At 28.4% G+C, this 21,084-nt stretch overlaps 1 protein-coding gene across 2 annotated transcripts in view; it reads right to left on the bottom strand.

Annotated features, from left to right (window-relative positions):
• Nucleotides 1–6,499: 6,499 nt before the first annotated feature.
• LOC135927557 (triple functional domain protein-like) overlaps nucleotides 6,500–21,084 on the bottom strand; it is a 34,690-nt gene continuing 20,105 nt past the window's right edge. Inside the window, exons 22-40 of one of the 2 annotated variants that reach the window (XM_065463616.1) lie at nucleotides 20,734–20,841; nucleotides 20,272–20,497; nucleotides 19,742–19,975; nucleotides 18,179–18,420; nucleotides 17,854–17,989; nucleotides 16,819–16,934; nucleotides 16,405–16,542; nucleotides 13,581–13,887; nucleotides 12,928–13,285; nucleotides 12,318–12,505; nucleotides 11,979–12,216; nucleotides 11,555–11,774; nucleotides 10,271–10,613; nucleotides 9,405–9,625; nucleotides 9,003–9,198; nucleotides 8,593–8,791; nucleotides 7,899–8,031; nucleotides 7,179–7,647; nucleotides 6,500–6,975 (exon numbers count right to left, since the gene is read on the bottom strand). In XM_065463616.1, coding sequence (XP_065319688.1) covers nucleotides 6,812–6,975; nucleotides 7,179–7,647; nucleotides 7,899–8,031; nucleotides 8,593–8,791; nucleotides 9,003–9,198; nucleotides 9,405–9,625; nucleotides 10,271–10,613; nucleotides 11,555–11,774; nucleotides 11,979–12,216; nucleotides 12,318–12,505; nucleotides 12,928–13,285; nucleotides 13,581–13,887; nucleotides 16,405–16,542; nucleotides 16,819–16,934; nucleotides 17,854–17,989; nucleotides 18,179–18,420; nucleotides 19,742–19,975; nucleotides 20,272–20,497; nucleotides 20,734–20,841 — 4,236 coding nt within the window. In that variant the 3' untranslated portion in view covers nucleotides 6,500–6,811. The remainder of the gene's footprint in view (nucleotides 6,976–7,178; nucleotides 7,648–7,898; nucleotides 8,032–8,592; nucleotides 8,792–9,002; nucleotides 9,199–9,404; nucleotides 9,626–10,270; nucleotides 10,614–11,554; nucleotides 11,775–11,978; nucleotides 12,217–12,317; nucleotides 12,506–12,927; nucleotides 13,286–13,580; nucleotides 13,888–16,404; nucleotides 16,543–16,818; nucleotides 16,935–17,853; nucleotides 17,990–18,178; nucleotides 18,421–19,741; nucleotides 19,976–20,271; nucleotides 20,498–20,733; nucleotides 20,842–21,084) is intronic. The other variant, XM_065463617.1, reaches the window with a different exon arrangement.

The raw sequence follows: 21,084 nt of genomic DNA, 5'->3' as shown, positions 1-21,084 counted from the left end.
CTAGTGTAATTATCTATTACATTAGTCGTTTAAAAGAATAGATAGGATTCCCTCTTCGATATATCGTATCATATGTGAGTAGAAGGCTGTGAAATCATAATTAGTGAAATTGAGCAAAAAACAAATAATTGCCTTGATTATTTGGATTTTGTATTTGGTTTGGAGTACATAGATCGATATTGATTTTTCAAGCCTGAAATTGAAGATAGATTCAAAATACTAGCGATATTATTTGACATTTAGAAAAAATTAAAAATATAGTTTTTATTAGGAAAAGAATTATTAGAAGTTTAAAATTAAAATTGTCGCTAATTTAAAAAAGTATCATTAGAAGTTTTAATTTAAGTTAAATTACCGCAAGTTCTTAAAAAATAATAATTTTTTTCTCAACATTTTCTTTCAAGTTTTTATAAGTAAATGTGTTATATTAATAATTTTTGCATAATTATATATGTGAATTTAACAGTCTGGAAGAGAAAAATGGCTAGGTCAACAGACTCAGATCAAAAGTACCCCAATTTAAGCAAATATTTAAATAGTTATGTTGTATATGCAAATTAGAATGTTAATTTTGGAAGTTATTATTCATAAATAAATTGTAGACGAAGATAATATTTTTTGGGTAATTTTGTTATGTAAATGATCTTAAATTTAACATAATATTATTTTATAAATTTTCATATATTCAAATTAATTGTAAAACAATTATGATATATATATCGCGTTAAAAGTCAGATTCGATAGATAAATGATTATTAATTTTTTAAAATATAATTTAGATTCCTGATCGAATAAAATATAGTAGTAAAAGTTTTTTATTCTTGATTATATTATATATTGGGTTATCATAATTTATATATATTTATTTCTTTCTTATTTAGATTCCAATAATAATAATAATTCTAATCGCGAGTGTTAGTGAACATCGATAATAATATAATCAACTTCTATTACAATTTCAATTCAAGCTTGCAGCCAACTGCAACAAGTCATTGTCACAATGAGGTGAGGAGATTTGTCATTGTGAATCAAAACCTAAATATAAAAAGAAATATATATATAAAAAAGAAATTAATAATAATTAGGAATCACGAAATCATGAAATCAATTAATCCTTTATTCAAAATTATAACATTATCAAATTAACAAAATTATAAAGGTAAAAATAATAAAAAAGATTAATAAAAATAAAATAAAATACAAAAAGTTAATAATTATCAAAGATCTTTTTGTATGGTAAAAATTGGCCTTTTTATACTCTTTTCAATCTTCTTAAAACTAATATTCATAACTATTCAAATATAATATTTTTATCACGGTTATAATAATAAATCCAAAAGAATTCTTTATGCAAATTAAATATAAAGCACAACAAAATCCAAAAGAATTCTTTATGCAAATTAAATCTAACATTTACAACACCTCCCTACTTAAATTAGACCCAACCTTCTGCGAATGATCTATCTTCTTTCGATCTCGACTTATTCTTCTTAATCTTTGCTGTTTATCGATGACATCCAGTTTCTTTTCCTCTCTTGTTTATTGCTAGTCTGTCTTAATCTTTTTTACAATTTATCGTAGCTTGTTTCCTATCATTCTCTTGTAAGTTTCCTATCATTTTCTTGTAATTAATTGGTTGTTGCCTCTAATTCTTGTAATCGTATCTATCTTTTAGACTTCCGGGTCTTCTACGACAGTTTGCCCTTGCTGAGATATCGGGTAATCACATCTAATCTTCTAAAATAATCTATTTAAATAACTTCTGAAATATTTTATCACTTTTTATATTTATTCTCCAATATAAACTACCTAATACAATTATACTAATAAAATATATAAATATACCAACTTCATCCTAATGTCTACATTTATCTCCTCTAAACTAATTCTGCCTTTAATAAATGGCGTAAATTATACTAAATCTTACATTTATAATACGTAACAAAAATATATATAATAAATTATAAAAATATATCAAATTCTATCACCACTCTCCCCTTAATGAAGGATAGACCCATATTTTCATTGAAAAATTTACTTGTACTCATCTTTTAGCTATTGATCCTCATCTTCTTTTCAGCTATGTCTATACTAAATTTATATCTAAAAATCCTATTCTAAAATATATATCAAAATCTATCTTTTAAAAAAATTATTTCCTCATGTACTCTTTGACACTCAAGTCTTTAAAAAAAAACTGCTGAAATATATAAATCTCTTTTCATACATACGTTGTTGAGAAATCTATGACATCTAATCATAAAAGTTTTCATACTAACGTTTATGAACAACCCTTTAACTCTAATCACTATGGTTTTCACCCCACGTCTTTGAAGAACTTATGAACTTTAATCATTATAATTTTTCGCACAACCATTGTTGAAAACTGATATGTATATTTCTAAAGCATGTTTTTCTTTCTGTTATTATTAGAATAATGTTGCATAATTGATCTCCCATCTTATTTATGATTCAAAAAAATAAAAATCCGATCTCTAATTGAGCTCGATTGCGGCATAAATTTTCTAATGACGAAAGCCGTTTCTCTTTATGAAGATTTTTGGTTAATCTACAACCTAAACTACATTCACATTAATCCTTGAGGCTGTTTTATCTCTCGCATCCCTTAAAATAAAAGTTAAACGTAAATCTTCAATAAGAATTTAATCAACTATTTCCTAACAATAAAGTTATATTCTAATCTTATTCACCAAATTTTTTAATTATTATATCTTAGCAAATTATTAGTTTAATATTAACTTTCGCAATTTATGTTTCTTTTTCTTTGTCATAATTCTTTCTAGTGATCAATTAATAATAATTCTAAAATCTAAAATATCATAGTCTTTATTAGTTTCAAAATTCCAATGGTTTTTAGTTTACCAGTAACTTCTAAATATAAAATTCCTAATTATCACCTTTAAATAACTAAACACAATTATATCTTATCTACTATGAACGTTACCTTTGTCTTTAATTTTAGATTTTATATTCCTACATAAACCTAATCTTATCAAAATATTAGAAAATGGGATTAATGTAGAATAAAATAATAGACAAATCTTTTATTTATAATTAGCAGAGTTGTTAAACGCTACTTTTAAAAGTAGTGCGCTACCTCTATCTATTTGTCAAAAAAAGTAGCTCGCTATTAGCTACTATTTTTTAAAAGTAGCTTTCGCTACTTTTTATAAAAAAAATTTACAAACAAATTTTTTATTTTTAATGTTATTGTATAGTAAATATATAAAAATCAACATTTATAAATATTAAAACATAGTTAGTTTTGATTATAAAAAAATTTATGTAATAAAAATAAATATTTAGGGTAATTTGTACCATATTAATAATAAAATAAATATTATCATCCCCAAGTCTAGAGCGACGATCAGAAAGTATAAGTTTTGCCTTACTAAATAATCTCTCGACACTAGCACTTGAGAGTAGGGCGTATTTAATCTTATATACATATTTTTAATATAAGATAGATTATCAATAATTTTATTTGCAAGTACATCGTATGTCTGGCATCCTAGATCCTATTATCATTTTGAGGGCTAATGTTATATATCTTCTTTTTAGAGTCTTATAGGGTCTAGCCAATGGCCTGTGATTCCCAAATAAGCTCAAAATTATTTAATCAGATCAATTTATAAATAAGTTTTTACCTTCTGTTATGTGTTCAACTATCTCCCGTGGTACATATATGATATCTCTGATAACTCTACTATTAGAGCATCTTTCATCATTATTAATTTATCTGCTATTTTATTCCTTAGTGTCTGGCGGCATAAAATTGTTGTACCAGGGGATAGAGTTTTAATTATCATGGTAAATGATAGATTATCAACTAAGGACATTGGCTGAACTGTATAAATTATAAAATCAACAATAACTTTATCAGCCAATTTCTGAGAAATATTGTCATTTGCATTATTAATTAATTTAGTTTGAATTGAATTAGTCTTTTTGGATGTAGAGTCGCTTATACCAAAATTATTTAGATGTTTCTCCATTTCCTTAAAACTCATGAACAGTCTTATAAAATAAATATTATTAGAATGTAAAAATGACAATTTACCTTTAGGTGTTTCTTGAGGTTATAGCTACTGGATTGATTTGAGGAAATATTTTTTTTTCATTTTAAACGAATAAATTTGAAGCCAGTTTTGGATTATATATTTATTTAAAAAAAATTTCAAATCTAGAGAATGGGAAATTTGTATTATAGCTATTAATAACATTTTCTTCCCTGGTATCTTCCATTTCATTAATATCATTGTCTGAAACACTTTCAACGATTTGGATATCCATAGACGATGACATTTTATATTATTAACACGTGATTTAGATTTATAATACAAATGAAAATAAATTACAAATTGAAAATATATTTCAATTTCAAAATTAAATAATAAATCATAAAAATTATAATTTCCCTGCGTCACACCATCTCCGTTCTTTTTTTTAATAGTATTATCATATATTTTTCAAACATTTTTAATTATGATATTATATTTAAATTTTCATGTTTATACTTACCTTCATTATATTTTTTAAAAATAGCTGAGTAGCGGCTACTTAGCTACTTTCAAAAAAAGTAGCCCGCTAAAAATTAAATCATTACAAAAAAAATAGCCGCTATTAGCTATAGCTACCAAAAGTTAGCGCGCTACTTCAACAACTCTGATAATTAGAATGTATAATAAGATTTAAGATTAGTAAATGATAAGGATGTACCGATATTTTTTATCGGATCGGATAGGGTCGATATTTCACCCAATTTAAAATATCGGTTATCGGCCAATATTACAAAATTTTTTAAAAAAAAGTTATATCTAAAATATTTTATTTTTATAGATAAAATCGGAATCTATTTTTATGTATATTTTTTAAATAATAATAATTAGTTAATAAACATTCTGCCATATTGCTATTTTTTTTGCGCATTCTGTTTTTTAGAATCTGTTTTTAGTGAAGTTGGTGATATTGACAGTTACCATCGCCACAGGCTGATCTCTGATAAATTGAAAATTTTTAAATAGAAATCTTCGATATATTAATGTTAAATATTATTTTAAATTTCATAATATGGGGGCATTAAAAAAACATGTTTACTATACCCGAGGTAGAGCTCTGCAAATTCATTTTTTGGCCTGAGCCCATTTGAATTTATTTTAAAACCCTATCTCAGTCATACCTATTGATTTTTAGGCACTAACACCTTCCTTTTAGCCTTTAAAAAATATTTTAATTTAAATAAAAAGCATTTTAATTTTTGTTATAAAGTTAAATTTAATACTAATTGTCTGTCTTAATCCCAAAAAAACTTTAATTTATCCTTTATTTAGAAAAAAAAGTGATTCGAATCGTAGCAAAAGTCGTACTCGCTTAGCGGAATAATAGCTCGGCCAACCAACATAACTTGTTTAAATCCTATTTTTTTGGTATCTTTTGACCCTAGAGATCCGATTAAAAATTTTTTAACCGGAAGCTGAGTTGCTTGTAGGTTTCGGTCTCCCCTACTATTATCTCAAAGTCTCATTTGTATTTGAATATAGATAAAGTATAAACTTGAGCTGTAGATTTGGTAAAAATGATAACTATAATTATAAAATGAATGGATCTTATGAATAAATCAAACATGAATTTGATCCGCTGAACTAGTTTCGGTTTATAACTCCATGCAGTTATTTCGTTAAATATTAATAAATTTTATATAAAATTATTGTTTATTTAAAATATAATTTATTAACAATAAAAAATGTGACGTTTATCGTTATTTATAATATATATATATATATATAAAATGTTGATCTAAAATAAAAATATTAAATATATTAAATAATTTTTTGTACATAAAAATTTTAGAAATTTTTTTATTAAATGACGAGATACTTAGTTTATATGATAAAATCTGTCAAATTTAGGCAATAATAAGGACAAGTATCTAGTTGTATGTTCAAATTTAACAAAAAAGCAGAAAATTTTTAAAGCAGTGATTCTAATTTTTTATGGAAATTCACTTATAGATTATGTGGAATTCGAAGTAGACAGATTTTATCGCTAATTAATTTTGATTTTCATGAAGATAAAATAGAAAAAAATGATAATTTAATAAATATAAACTTTGTATCAAAAAGAAAAAAGGATTTGTATAAAATTTTTATTTATAGACATGGAGTAATTAAATGCATCGTTGCACAGAATGAATAAGATTATATATATTTATATAACAACAACACAATTCAGTATAAACCCGATTATATAGCGCTTTAATTTTTGGTCTCGGAAATCTAGTAATTTAAGGTATTTTAAAATTCCTGGTTCCGTGAGATATTATATGCGGGTTTATACTGTAAAAAAAATTTTTTGATTGTGATTTGCGGCAACTAAATTTTAATTAGTTAAGATTGCTTTGTGATGGCATGGCATAATTTAAATTTTTATTATATTTTAATATTTAAAAAATTATAATAAAAGTTTATTCTAAATTAGAGGTCTCGAAATAACTTTTTATAAGTTTGTCTCAATTATTTTATAAAATATGCAATATTCGGTTAAATGCCAGATTGCTATAATTTGGAGTGCTAATTTCTGCAAATACATAATGAAATAGAGAAGAGAAGCTATGTACACTAGTTTTAAATTTTTGTGGCTGATTTTCATAAAGTTACAGCTTTTATTTAAAAATATTTATCACTTGTTTTTAAAAAAAATATTGTTTCAATAAATAAAACAAAATTCTATGAAAAATTGCACCTATAATAAATTTTTAAAAGTATTTAATCGATTTGTGATTAGTAGTAATTCAACGGGAAGATGAGAATGGCGGGAAGGAAAATTCGCTCAGAGCGGCGGTTATCACCTGATCTAAATTTTCCTCGTCGGTAATTTCCAGTTTGCTTTCTGTTTTCTGAATATCGGCATATGAGTTAGATTTGTCCTCATTATTAGAACCGTATATTTTATGTTCTTTTTTCAAAAAAAATTTGAATTTAAAATTGATACAAAACCCGTTATGATCATTTTCAACTATTCTCTTAGTTTCAAAAAATATTTAATTCAATTGGTTCTATAATGAATAACATAAAACCTGTAATACAAAAATAATCAGCTTGAAATGACAATATGAGAAATTTTAAATTTCAAAGAATTCATTATTATAATAAGATTACCTTCCTCGTGGTGGTCATCGTAATAAAAGAAAGGGAGATGATAAGTAGAAGGCGGGGGCAAGGTCAAAGTAGACGATATATTCGATAGGACTTCCGGTAGAGTTGGAACGATTTCCGTTACATCTTCGTAAGCTTCTTCGTCATTATCGTCAGCTATTTTTTTCATGGAAGTTAGTTGAGATTTCGGGGATTGACAAGCTTTTTTAGTAAGTAATTCGTCATATGGCCTCAAATTATCGTTTGTTTTGTGTGTAAAAACGACTGCATTCTTGGTATAATCATCCGTTTCTTCCACTTTAAATGATCTATGAAGGCCGGGATCGCTTGGGTGAAATTTGGGAAGTTCATCTTGAGTTATAACTTCAGTGGCATCAAGGTCTGACTGGTTCAAATTATTTTGGGAATCGTTTTGAAAATGTATGGGTTTTAATTGACAAGGAATGAAAATGTCGTTCGAATTTGTTTGTTGCTAAATAAATTATTATTAGAAAATTTATTATATTAGTAAGAATCAATTTGCTTTTAGTAAAACTCTCTACTTTCTCCTTATCCATGCTTTCATATCAGAGGTTTGTAATATTTTCAAGTCATAGAAAACAAACAAAGGTACCAGAAATTATTGATTCAATATTTTATCTCAGATAAATATAGCCATATTTATGAAGTTATTTAAGGACTCATAAGTTTAATCATTTTTACAATTTAATCAATAAATTATACTTTTCCATGAATACGATCTTCTTCCCCGTTAGCAAAGTTAGATGGAATGGAGTTAAGAATTGTGGAAACACGGCACGTTATATTTCCCACAAATGGTTTTATAGGAGTGAGAGTAATTTCTTCGCTTATACCACTAATTATGTAATAAAAAAAATATCGCTTCAGAAATGTTTTTTTAAAATATTTTAACAGCTATATTTATGTACTCCTTATCACCTTTATTTTACAATTATATTTCTTTAATACTTTAGTCGTTATATTATGCCAAAGCAATTGTTTTTAAAAATTGGATAAATCCCAAGATGGAACAATCTTAGTGTAGAACAGGGAAATATCGAAATCAAAGCCTCTTTTTTGATTTTCAAGAAACTAGACCTTTTTTAAAAAAATTATAACAAAAGTGCATCTAATTTATACATTTTGTCCAAAATTTTGTGTTAGAGTCGCGTTAAATCTGAGAACCAGAACCACTTTTTAAAAATATTCAAACCCGGACCCTTTTTTATAGTTCTGGGGGAGTAAAAAAGTTATAATGCCGTTTAACATAGTTTTATCTTGAAAATCATGAAAGATCGAGGATATGGATATAACAGAATGGTTGTAAAATGTTTACCTCTAATTTTCTAAAAATTAAAAGGTGGAACGAAGATTGAGAGGAATGATCGAAGTTTAAAAATCATAAAATACAACTCACTTAATCAAAATATCACTCCGAATTTTGGAAAGGGAATTATCGGCGGAAGAAATTGATAAGGCATCTGAGGTGACTCTGGTTGCAAGGCTCGTGGAAGAACAAGACGAATAATAGCCGGAAGAAATAGAAGCCGTTTTGCCAGATGGAGTATTGGTTAAGTTGACCGTTCCAGGGGAGGAAGAAATGATGGAAGGATATCCTGAAAAGAAGAGGAATATTAATATTTAACGGATAGGTAGAATGAAGGAAATGAGGGAAATAAAGAGTAGATAAGGTAATAAGTAGTAGAATATAAACGAGTAATACACAAAAAAAGAAAAGTAAGATATAAGTAAAGAAATAAAGATCATAAAAAAATGAATATAAAAAAATAATTAGTTATAGGATATAAGAAAATGATAAGTGAATACTGGTCAATCGGAAGAAATTGAAAGCGTTTATGAGTTCCCTCAATTTTTTGATCCATGTTTGTTTAGTTTCCAAACAAGACGCCTTGAAGATGAAACGCCGATTGTTGGAATGCGAGTTGACGGAGGCAGAAAACTGCCAAAGAGAAAATTTGCACTCATCCCCTTCTATGTGTTCAGTTATACCAACTTCGGACATCTTCAAAATATACCGTACGATAAAAAAAAATGAAATGACGCATGTTCACGATTATGTTACTAATATTGGCAATATAAAAATAATGATATATTTTATGTGCATGAATTAAACGTATATTTTAAAAGAATAGATGATGATGGATGTATAAGATATTTTTTTATTGTGTCCTCTTAAAATAATATTAAAAAATATTAAAAATGTGATACCATAATCTTGTGTTTAAACAAGTAGGCAGGTCTGGTCCCTCCATGTCCGAGACCGAACAAAGCCAGCACATTACCCTCATCTATATCGGATGCCCCATTTTCAGTGGATGCGTTGCTACTATTGACTATATTGACGGTGTTGCTATTCGGGATAACGAGTTTTTTGCAAACCAAGACGCAAGTCTCGAAAGCGAAAATTTGCCTCTCCTTTTTGCCCCCTCCTTTAATTTGTTACATAATTTTTTTTAAATTCATAGCATTTTACTTTTAACTTAATCAAAGTCATTTTCTAACTAATTCGCATTATTTTACTCAATGTTATGAAGGATGTGCTTTAAAGGGAAATTGGAATAATATTCTATATATAAGAGATGAAAAATCTTAAAAACCTTACCGCTATTTTTCTACGAAAATTATCATGTATTACTAATATATTTTATTTTTTATTTTATACTTCTTAAAAATCAATAAAAATTTTTTAGCGTTATGCAACCAAAAATATTAGCGTCCTATAGGGCCAGAGGTAACATCATCAATAAGCTATAAACCCGGCCCGTGGCAAGTTTATATTTCATTTTTTGCCTGATTGCATATCACAATAATAAAATAAATTTAAAAAAATAAGAAAAATTCTAAATCATGAAACATTTTAATAAAGTATATTTTTCGAGCTTTTCTTCCCTGCAGGCTTTTATCTAAAATTTGAGACGAGAGCGAACCTAAATCAAAAAATTGGTGCAGGACCGCAAGTAAACTCGGGCAGAAAATTTCTATTTTGCAGGTATTTAATGTAAAACGTTAAAAACTGTAACGTTAGAAAGATTATGGATCCATAAAAACATTATTTATTTTATTTTTAAATTTACCTCCCCCACTTTTGCCTTTTCCGTGCGAGCGAATGAAAGAATGGCCCGATTTGCCCGTCCAATAATCCCAAACCCGAAAGCCCCCATCCTGCAAGCAGAGCTGACCAAATCGAACCTCTAAATTGTTCCTTTTCGAATCGTCACTATTTAACTCCCTTTTCCTGAATACGTCGTCTGAGTTTTTATCGGAGTTGATTATGGATGTTTCACTACTATTTTGGGAGTACGAAATATCGTTATCTTTCAAAGGGGGAGAAAGGTCGTCCGAAAAGTTCTGTAGAAGAGATAGATGCATGGCGTCATTGGCCCTTTTGGGTACATTCGACATCACGTCTAAACCATCCTATTGCATACATACACATATATTTATAGTCCTTAATAAATATAATTTGTAGAAGACCTTTGTTTAAAAAAATATATATTATGCAATGTAAATTACAAAACCAATGTTAACAATATACCAAGGATAAAATATTTCCTAATTCATGAATAGATGTCATTCGATTGTATATTATTATATTATGCTAAACTTTATCAAAGATGTTTACTCTTACTTTCCATGTATATATTATTGATTATGTTATGTTAAATAACTATATAGCAGAGATGCAATGATAACTTTTTGACCGGTACCAAAAAAAAATAATTTAGTATATTTTTTGGAAAAAAGCAAAGGTAAACTTCATAATTATCATCTATAATTAATTTATAAAAGGAAATTAATAGTAAAAAAAATAACAGCACCTTCTTTCTTCTAATCGGGTTAAATATTTGTATATGATTTATTTTATACATTAGTAACTTAACGTAGACTAAAAAAAAATTAATTTATAAAGGTTAATTATCATTTTTGGGTATCGGCCACTGGTATTGGTCAAAATAAAAGAGTATCGATATCTATGTGTCCCTATTTAATGATAATACTTTTTTAATTGTTATAATTCATTTTGGTCATTCAAGAACAAATCATAAACCCCAAACTTAATATATTTTATGGTTTAATTGATATTTTGTTTATTTTTTATGCCAATCCGACGAGTCTGGGTTCGAATCCAGCAAGGATCATGTTTTTTTCTGAAACCAACTTGGCGGTTCCGTCCTTGGGATGATATATAGTTGATCAGACTCGACCATGTGATTCCGTTAATATATATTAAAATATAAGTGGGTCTAATTTTATTTTAATAAATTTTGATCGTTGTTTTTAACAAATTAGGTTGTTAATTATAAATTTATATGTTGTTTTGTCAGTATCTATCATTAACCATATTTTATAGCCTATACTTTAATTTCGTTGGTTTGATCTGAACTATCAGGTGAATCTATACAAGAAAGCAATTCCTTCATGAGGAGTTGATATTTGGTGATCCGTTGAACCGGCTTTATAAGGTAGGCCGAAAGAGAAAGGGCTAGTCCAGATCGGATTTGAATGTCCCGGAAAAAACTGTCTTCGATCCCTGGTTTCGATAGGAGTGTGTTACTATCCGGTTTATTCGTGCAATACCTTTAACGAAGTTGAAAAAATGCATTTAATATAGTCGAAAAGAAATAAAATAGAAATGAGAGAAAAGGAATAATTAAAATTTATATTCCCAAAAAAATGACTGCTCCCGGTGGGTGGTAGGTGATTTAAATAAGTCTTGTATTATATTTTGCTTTATTCTTTGACAATAAAAAACAAGAATATATTATGCAAAATAGATGATACCTAACATACAACTCGTAAAAAGTGTGGGACCACTTGACAAAACAATGACCGACATCCTCAGGCAGATATCTATACCTGGCTAGTTCAGCCAGGAAGGTGTCACGGTGGAATTTCAATATGGCTTCGAGGTTGCAGAACACGACAGAAGCGAAAGCAGAAACGAGAGCTGTAGTGGAAATTGTAGTAGGTGGCGTTATTTTGTTCTTCAAACAGGTAATAAGCGGTTTAAGATTGTCGACTTGTTTAGCGAAGCCACCAGAATTATTATAAAAAATTGCGATAATTTTAATAAAAAAATTGTAAAAAAAAAATTCAGCATATAGAAATTTATAATTATACCGGAAATTATTGGTAAAACTTTATGATCTGCTTTAACTTTGGTATTGGAAATGATAGATGGCTTCTTATCGATATCGCCTACTTCCCGATGATAAGAGTAAAATGGCGTTTTCAAATAATGCTGAATGCATGCTTCCAAATCACGGACATATGTTTCTTCCGTTTGCAGTAACTCAGACATGATGTAACTAGTATTTGTTATTTTTAAGTCATTTATATTTTAGACTGATATAATATCCATATTTTGAATTTTGAGATAACTAATCTTAAATTTTATATTAACTAATCTTTCACAAAAATTAGAAAATCCAATAAAATTTTAATATTTCTTAGGGTTTATAGTTATATAATAAGTAATAACTTGGCTGAATAATAACTATAAAATTTTTTAAAAAAGGCGGTTTCAAGACAAGATAAAATATGAGCATCAAATTAAATAATGAGGAAAATTATAAAAAGGAAAATGAAGATTATAGAAAAAGGGGATGAGAAATGAAAGCACGCGCGAGTAAAGTTTTACATTCATTCACCTAATGTATCAATTTTATGGCAAGTAATCAAGTAAATATATAGAGGTTTAAAAACAAATTTTTTATATATGAATATAAACTCCTTTTTTCTGGCCGATTTGCGTTTCTCCGGATTATCAGTACTACTCCCACCTTCCGATGTATTTATATTGGTCGTCTGCTGTTGCTGAGCGCTGATTATCCCACTTCCCCCCGTCACTTTAAAGGAAGCAGATGATAAAGAAGAATTGCTGGAAGAAGCTATACTTGATATTTTGGTAACTTCCGATCCATCGCCATCTTGGCCTTCGCTTATAGCGGCCATTTTATGACCCCTTCCGACGGGTGAACGCATAACTATAATCATCTGATCTTCCTGTCGCAAATCTTCTACTATATTGTCGTCGGTTTCTTCCAGGGAAAATGGCGGCAAAGATGGCAAAGGTCGAGAATCGTCTGCTAACACATATACAGAAAGTGTAACAAGATATATAGAAAATAAATTTGAAGTTACTTGAGTAATTAACTAAAGATAAAAATTCATGACATATTTAAATTTATAAAAAGATCAAATATTTCATCATTTCCTCAACTTTTTAGTTTCCATTAACTAATATAACGATCAGTTAATGCAATCGCTTTAGGTATAATTTATAAACTATAAAACTTTACACCAACTGCATACGTCGAAAATTAGGCATGTTATAAATGACCTCATTTTCGAAAAAATTGTTTTATCAAACGAGATACAAACTTGTTGACTTGATCATGGATTCCGCGGCACTCTGCTTTTCCGCTTCTCGCTTCCTCGTCTCCATAATACGTATTTTTAGTTTACCTAATCTCCCGTCAACTCTTTGGGAATACGAAGAGAATTGATTCTTCACTCTCTCCGTACAACCGTCTATCAGATGTTTATGAGTGTTTGTACTAGGGATGGTAGTAGTGTGCGTGATATCTAAAGAGGGGTTATTAATGGGCACTTCAAATAGATTTGAATTATTCGATATGGTTGGATTGGATGTCAGTAAGCATTCGCCGCAACGCTTAAGAAGGTTCAACTTGTGATTAAAAAATATTTAATTATAAATCAAATTAACCATAGTTATCTCATGTAGACTAGTCTTAACCCTTACCTGGTTTACGTAAAATATAGTAGCTTATGGCTCAAAAACTTACAAAAGAACAAACCTATCATATTCGATGTTCAAATTAAAGAAGTAAAATATTCATATGGTTTAGATTTATTTTATTAAGAATTCGTGTATTCTTCCATTTCCTACATAGTCTATTTATGTACTGATAAAGCGCCATAACTATCGTTGGTTATATATTTTTGACCGAAGAAAATTATTAATATATAGTGTTTAGTGAAAGTCAACCGAGCGTAAGCCACTCAGCCAATGAACCGGGCTGGATAACATCTGAAAATTTTTGTCTGGCCGGCAAAAAAAATAACGGGCTGGGTAGGGTGGTGGATGGGGTGCAAAAAGTAGAAATGCTCACAGTGCTTAATAGAAAAAATATTAGCTATAAGAAAATAGTGAAACCTACATTCTCATATGAAGAAGAAATTTAATCGATACTTGAGAACATAGTCATCCTAAAATTTGACCAAAATCGCTGGGTACAAACTACCCTTCCAACAAAATCCGTAGGATTTGGCTTACGATCAGCATGACCCCTTTCAATAGTTTTTTTTTTGTTTCCTCAAAAATTTCATTCTTAAATTTAAACCTTGTGAGGATATCGTGTTAAATGCTTTCTAGCTGGTCACACATACTTTGGCGCAATTTATCCACTGTCTAATTTACAAAAGGATTGGGATGCTGGGTCAGTCACGCTCAGTCGATTATCTATTTTCAAGAAATGACACACAGCCGTGTAATAACCTTCGTTCTTTGATAACAGATAAATCTGGCCAAGAATAGCTTATTTAAGAATGTTAATCACTTTTGACAAATAAGGAATGTAAGGGTATCAGACTAGGCATAGACATATCTCTACCTTACAACTGTAAAAGATGCGAAGTAATGGTTGATCCTAAAGCTAATCATCCACTTCATTGTCTCGTAACAGATACAAATAAGACAAGAAGAATTAATAAAATAATCCAAAATTCATTATTTAACACATCTCGGGCTACGAGAAGGTTAACCCCCTGGAATATGGGGAAACATATGTATTGGGATTTTACATGTATAGTATTTTCTCTCCATCTAAAAATAATTACTATTCATTAGATATAGAGGAAAAGGGGAAATTCTAAAAATATTCACATCTAGCAGACAATATACCCTGCGTGAAACTGCTCATTTGGGAAAGAGACTAGATCCCTAAAAACTAATCAGGCAAAAGAGCTCTAAAACAACAATCTCGAGGGCCCTTTTGATCAAACAAAAAATAACTTAAAAATTTTACGTTACAATTTTATATTAAAGATTCATGGCCGTCACCAGTGTATGACTATTCTTAATAGAGATCTGCAAATTTAGGTCCGGGCCGGGTTCGGGCCTAATTATATTTAAAATAATCGGGTTAGGGCAGGGCCGGGCCTAATATTTTTTTAAAAAAATTTGGCCGGGTCGTGTCGGACCTTGGGAATTTTTTTAAATATATATAAATTTATCAATTTTATATTGAATTTTTTATGTAAAATAAAAATTTTTGATTTTATTTATTGAAACTAAACGCCATATAACATATGTCTTTTATTTTGAGTAATTATAAAAATTAATTTCTATATTTAAATAAATTCGGGCCAGGCCGGTTAATTTTTTTAAAAAATTTTCGGATTCGGGCCGGGCCGGTTAATTTTTTTAAAAAATTTTCGGGTTCGGGCTGGGCCGGCAAAACTTTTTCAAAAAAATTTCGGGTTCGGGCCGGCAAAACCATTTTAAAAAAAATTTCGGGCCGGGCCGGACTTGAAATTAGGCCCGATGCAGATCACTAATTCTTAATATGCTTTTTTTAAAAAATATTTTTATATGGTTTTTAAATATATAATATATATATATGTTATTTTATAAATAATTAAAAATTATTTATAACACGAATACTATAGAAAATCATGAACCCTACATCCTCATCATGATTGGTTAATTTTCCATATCATATATTTCAGGATTATAAAAATTAATTCGGACCTGGCAACCTTACTAAAAATTGAAAGAAGGGCGAGCTTGAAAATTTTGTCACTTGCAGACCTTTAATTCAGATGGAGTTCAAAATCCAAATGAAAATCTAGTTATTTTGTCGGCGATATTGGTCCAATCTATTGGGTCTAGATCAATTAAATACTATATTCCATTTGGTTTCTAAATTGGACTTGAATGTGGTCGACCACTTTAAAAAATCGGTTAAGCGGTCTTATCTGGTCTTAGTTGACCTTCACTATTGATACTAAAATACTAAATAGAATATGTAAAAAGAGGCCTTTTTTATTAATAATTTCTTTCAACATTTATTTTAAATTCTTTCGTTATTTATTTTTTGAGAAGAACCGAGTTTTTAAAAATTAAGATTAAATTACAAATGAATTGTGAATCGTTGATGATATTTTATAACAGGTTTTATACCTTTTCTTTAGTTTCTTTGGCCCTCTTCTTAAGCAGGGTATATTCTTTTAAAAGTGTTTGTTGGTCGAGATAATTAGGTGTTACCAGTTCGGGAAGATCAAACAATTCGTTGTTTTGATTTTCGATCCAGAGCATGACCTTAAAATAATTTAAAAATTTGAGTTAAGTGGAAGGAGGCGTTTATTTTTTTTCTTGGTTACTTAGAAATTGAATAAATCCTTCATAATGATTTAATTTGTTTCATCCATTATTTATTATATAAAACTATATTTTATCCTTGACCCACCTTTTCCCTTATTCGTTTATATTAAATCTCAACTAATTCATTGATAATTTCAAAAATTGTGGTGTGAAAAAAAGAATATTAAAGTTTAACGAAACAAAAATAACAATATTTAAATTTTAGGAACTAACCTGAAAAGCGCTCTGCTCGAAAAGGGAATACTGTTGACACATGTCCATATGTTTCTTCTTAAGTGTCCACATCTCCAAAACTTGAGATTCCTTATCGTTGAGTTGTTCCAAAATTTCTAAACAGCAACAACATAAAATATCATGAGTTTTCCTATAAGCTTCAAATAAAACTTTTCAAATTTCAAAAGTTATTCATTTACAACTAAAATATAACATATAAATTTTATCAGGAAATTAAACTACTTTAAAAATAAAATCCTGCATATACTTTCAAAAAAAATGAAATAAAATTATTTTACTATTATCAGATTTTGGCGAAACATTCTTTGTTCTAATGGGTCATTTTAATATTAGATTAATTTATAGGCCAAAATGTATCGACATTTGCTACATACAAGCAACTAGGATTGTTAAAAAGCCCGATTTATAAAAACGATCTGATTAAGATTTTCGCCAAAATAATGTTATGTAAGCCTTTTACTCATAGATGGCAGAAAGGTTTGGACCTCTATTTGCAAAATCTCGAGGCTTACATAATCTTTTTTTTAGCAAAAATCTTAATCGGGTCGTTTTTAAAAACCGACCCAAATCGGTTTTTTTAACAAACCTACTAGGAATATCTATTCTTAATTATAAATGATACAGATATCAATTACATATTCTGAAAACTTCCCCGTATTCCATATCTATGAACAGTTGATTTGTTTATAACATAATAGGAAATATCGTTTAAAATAAAAAAAATTTTAACATATTATTTAAAGAGCTATTTTAAAACGTTTTTCTCCCATCTAAAACGTAAAATTGTAAAAAAAAATAAATGACAAACCTGTTTTATTGCATGTAATTATATCATGATTAATTCAATTATAATTATGGTATTTTTTAATTAAAATATTTATTTTACGCACTATAAACATCTATTTTTTTGAGCATAATTTCGTTATTATTTTAAAAATAAACGCAAATATATTATATTCGAATTATTCTTGAAAAATGATTAAGCATATAAATCTTATAACAAAATCTACTAACTATTGACGTTGTTGAGGTGGGTAGTTAGGTCAGTGTCCACGGCTAGACCTGGGTCATTTGCATTATGAGCGGCTTGAATGTTTCTTAACAGATTTCTCGTAAATAATTCCGTTATTTCTCTCGCTATCGTACAATTCTAATGCATATTTTTTTTATATATAAATTTTATATTTCCTTCCTTCCTTCCTACGAATTTCTTATATGATCAATGAAAATAATTAAATTCAAATTTTCCTCAGTTTGTTGTACCCTTCCTTTTAATTACTACTTATTCTTTCTATTTAATATCTTCCCATTTCATTTTTTTCATATATCGCCGTATAACTTTGAGAAAGGCTTCCTTCTGTTCGTGGTGCCTCTTGATAGCGAGCCTCAAATTATCAGCTGAACTAGCAGACGATTCCATCTTGCATTGTATATAATTTATCGCTGTAGACGATACAAGATGATTTTTGTTTTTATTGTCTGCCGTTAATGTCATATTGTCTGCTTTTACAATAAAATCGTCTGCTTCAATGGTCTTATTTTTCAAGTGAGGGCACCAATCATAATAAGCTTGTAGTGGGCCTGGAATTAATAAAAAGGAAGATAAAATAAAGCAAATCTGAATAGAGCGATTTTTTTAAATAAACTTTAATTTACATTTTTTATAAATTGATCTTGGCATGCCCCCCCCCCCATCCCTTCCAAAATAAAAATTTGGGGCGGGATTGAGTCTAATAATAAATATAAATTTAGGTTGGGTAGAGCTATGGTTTTAATGTTTAAAACCCCGGTGCTGGCATTAAGAATTTTTAGGCTCCAAAGCCAAAGTATTTTATAATATCTTTCGTTATCGTATCAGAATACCATAAATTTACGTTTAAAAGAACTCAGTTAGTTATATACTTTTAAAAATGGTTAAAACCCAAATTTTTAATTACCTTAAAAAATAGTTATCTAAAAAATCACAAATCCATATAAATATTTGGTAAATAAAAACAATTTAATACGACGTCTATTTGACCAAATATTATGATTTTATTTTAATAAAAATTAAAAAACTATTGATTAAATTTTTATTTAAATCAAATTTCTACCAAAAAAAATGATTGGAGGAAAATTTATTATTGGACATGCATTCATTTTATTTTGTTTTCCAGTGGAATTTATGAATAAACTCTTGATAGGTAATATTAAATTTGACTAAAAATAATTTGTTTTATGTTATCAATATTTAATATTTATCGTTATAATTTTAAAAAAATAATATAAAATTTTTACATTTGATAATTTAAAACCTTGTATTGCATGCATAATGGCAAAATTTGTATATTCCTAATCTTTATATTAAACTATTAAAATAATTTTATAAATTATTAATAATTAATTTTTCTTTATTTTGTCGCAATGATTAATAGAAATAAAAAATAGATAGGCAACCTCAAAATAGTGATGTGTAAATGTTGATCATTGATAATCTGCTTCACATTTATATTAATATATCGTGTTGTGCTTTATGTCTATTTCGAAATATGGCTTAAGTTACTTTATCCACAAATTTATAGTTTTTAAATCTAAGCTGTAGTTTACGAAATGCAATAGAAGATTAAATTGATATTAAACTAGAAAAAATAGTTATTAATTGCATCAAAATTAATTTTAGTATCAACAATCATTTTAGGCCAGGCCTGGGTTTGAAAAAAAACAGATACTGCGCATCCTTGGGCGTGAAAATGGAAATTACACATTAAACACAATTTATTAATTAATTATTGGGCGGAATTTAGTTAACACCACTAATTTGCTGACTAGCAAACCACCGTTTTTACGATTATGAAATATGATTGAAAATATTTTTTTAATTTAAAACAAAAAAGAAAAGATAAAAAGAAAAAATATTGCTAACCTTCGAAAGCTATGCTATAATCCCTAGTTAGCGCATCAAAAGCCCGGCCCAATTGATGAGCATTTTTGTAAAACCTCACGCCCGCTTCCACTAATCGATGTCTATCCGTTACCCGTGAGACAAATGAATGCCATTCCGAGCCCAACTTACGGTTCAAGGCCTCGCAGTTCCTAGCGATTGCCATTTTGAATACTTCTTCGGGATTTTGAGCATCGAAATTCGTGTTAGGCGAGTCTATATTTTTTCATTTATTTTTTTTTTGCGAATTGTAAACAGTTAAAAAAAACCTTTGACAATACAAATTAGGCATTTCAAATATTAACTTTTACGCTAAAAGATTCCTAATGGGATAAATCAGCTGGGTTATTTCGTCTATGTAACAATCATAAATTGTTTATTATATAACTTGAAGGAAATGGGAATTTAACTTTTTATTATTATATTAAATCGAAAATTCATTTTTCTTAAATATTTCTCTTATCGGTATTTTTTCTAATCATATGCCGATAGAAAATAAATTTTATTCAAACCTATCTGAATTTTCTTTTGCCGCGTATCGTCGCGAGGTGTTTCTGGGGTAGCAGATTCGAATTCATTCACTTGATTTTCATCATCATTTATTGCTAGGTTATTTTTAAAATCTATTGATCTGTCTATATTAGTTGATGCACCACCGTTAAGCACGTTGCTATTGCAGCCCTCGGAGGAGGAAGAAGCCGTGGAAGCTCTTTGATTACCGTTCATCACTGAGTTAGACTTTGGGAGAAAAAATGAAATATAGTTGTCATTTTTCTTTATCTCTAATTTATTAAATTCTTTCTTTTATTTCTTATTTTTCTTATCTCTTTCTGGGTAAGCCTTTAAAAATGATAATACATTCCTATTCCCTTATTTTATTTATATTTTTCCCTTCCTATCTTGCAGCTCTTCTAAAATCATAATTATTATTAAATCTTTATATATAAAAAGTAAAATGTTGAAAAAAAAATTACGCTATATGCTACTACAGCTTGAAGGGGAGACACTGGCAGAAATGTTTGTAGGGAATCTATGAACCCGTCTAGTTTTGATTGCACTTGGAAAACTCGTTCCTGAATTTTCTGAATAAAACAAAATAAAATTTCCAATTGATAACATATGCCATATTAGAAGGTGCTTAAATCATGACACCTTTTAAAACCTCTAAATGATAGTAGCTAGTAAAAGGGTACCATTAGTTGTAAGATACTCACTTATGCGGGGAAGAGTAATATAAGAATTGATTAAGAATGTTTGGCATACCCTTAATTCTTTTTACAACCCCGAAATATTTAATATTTCTACCTTCGATAATAAATTAAACA

This window comes from Gordionus sp. m RMFG-2023, chromosome 3 (assembly GCF_954871325.1).
Source record: "Gordionus sp. m RMFG-2023 chromosome 3, tfGorSpeb1-WG-v2, whole genome shotgun sequence".
NCBI lineage: Eukaryota > Metazoa > Nematomorpha > Gordioida > Chordodea > Parachordodidae > Gordionus > Gordionus sp. m RMFG-2023.
Note: the sequence above shows the minus strand (reverse complement) of the source record. Positions and strands in the feature narration are given on the sequence as shown.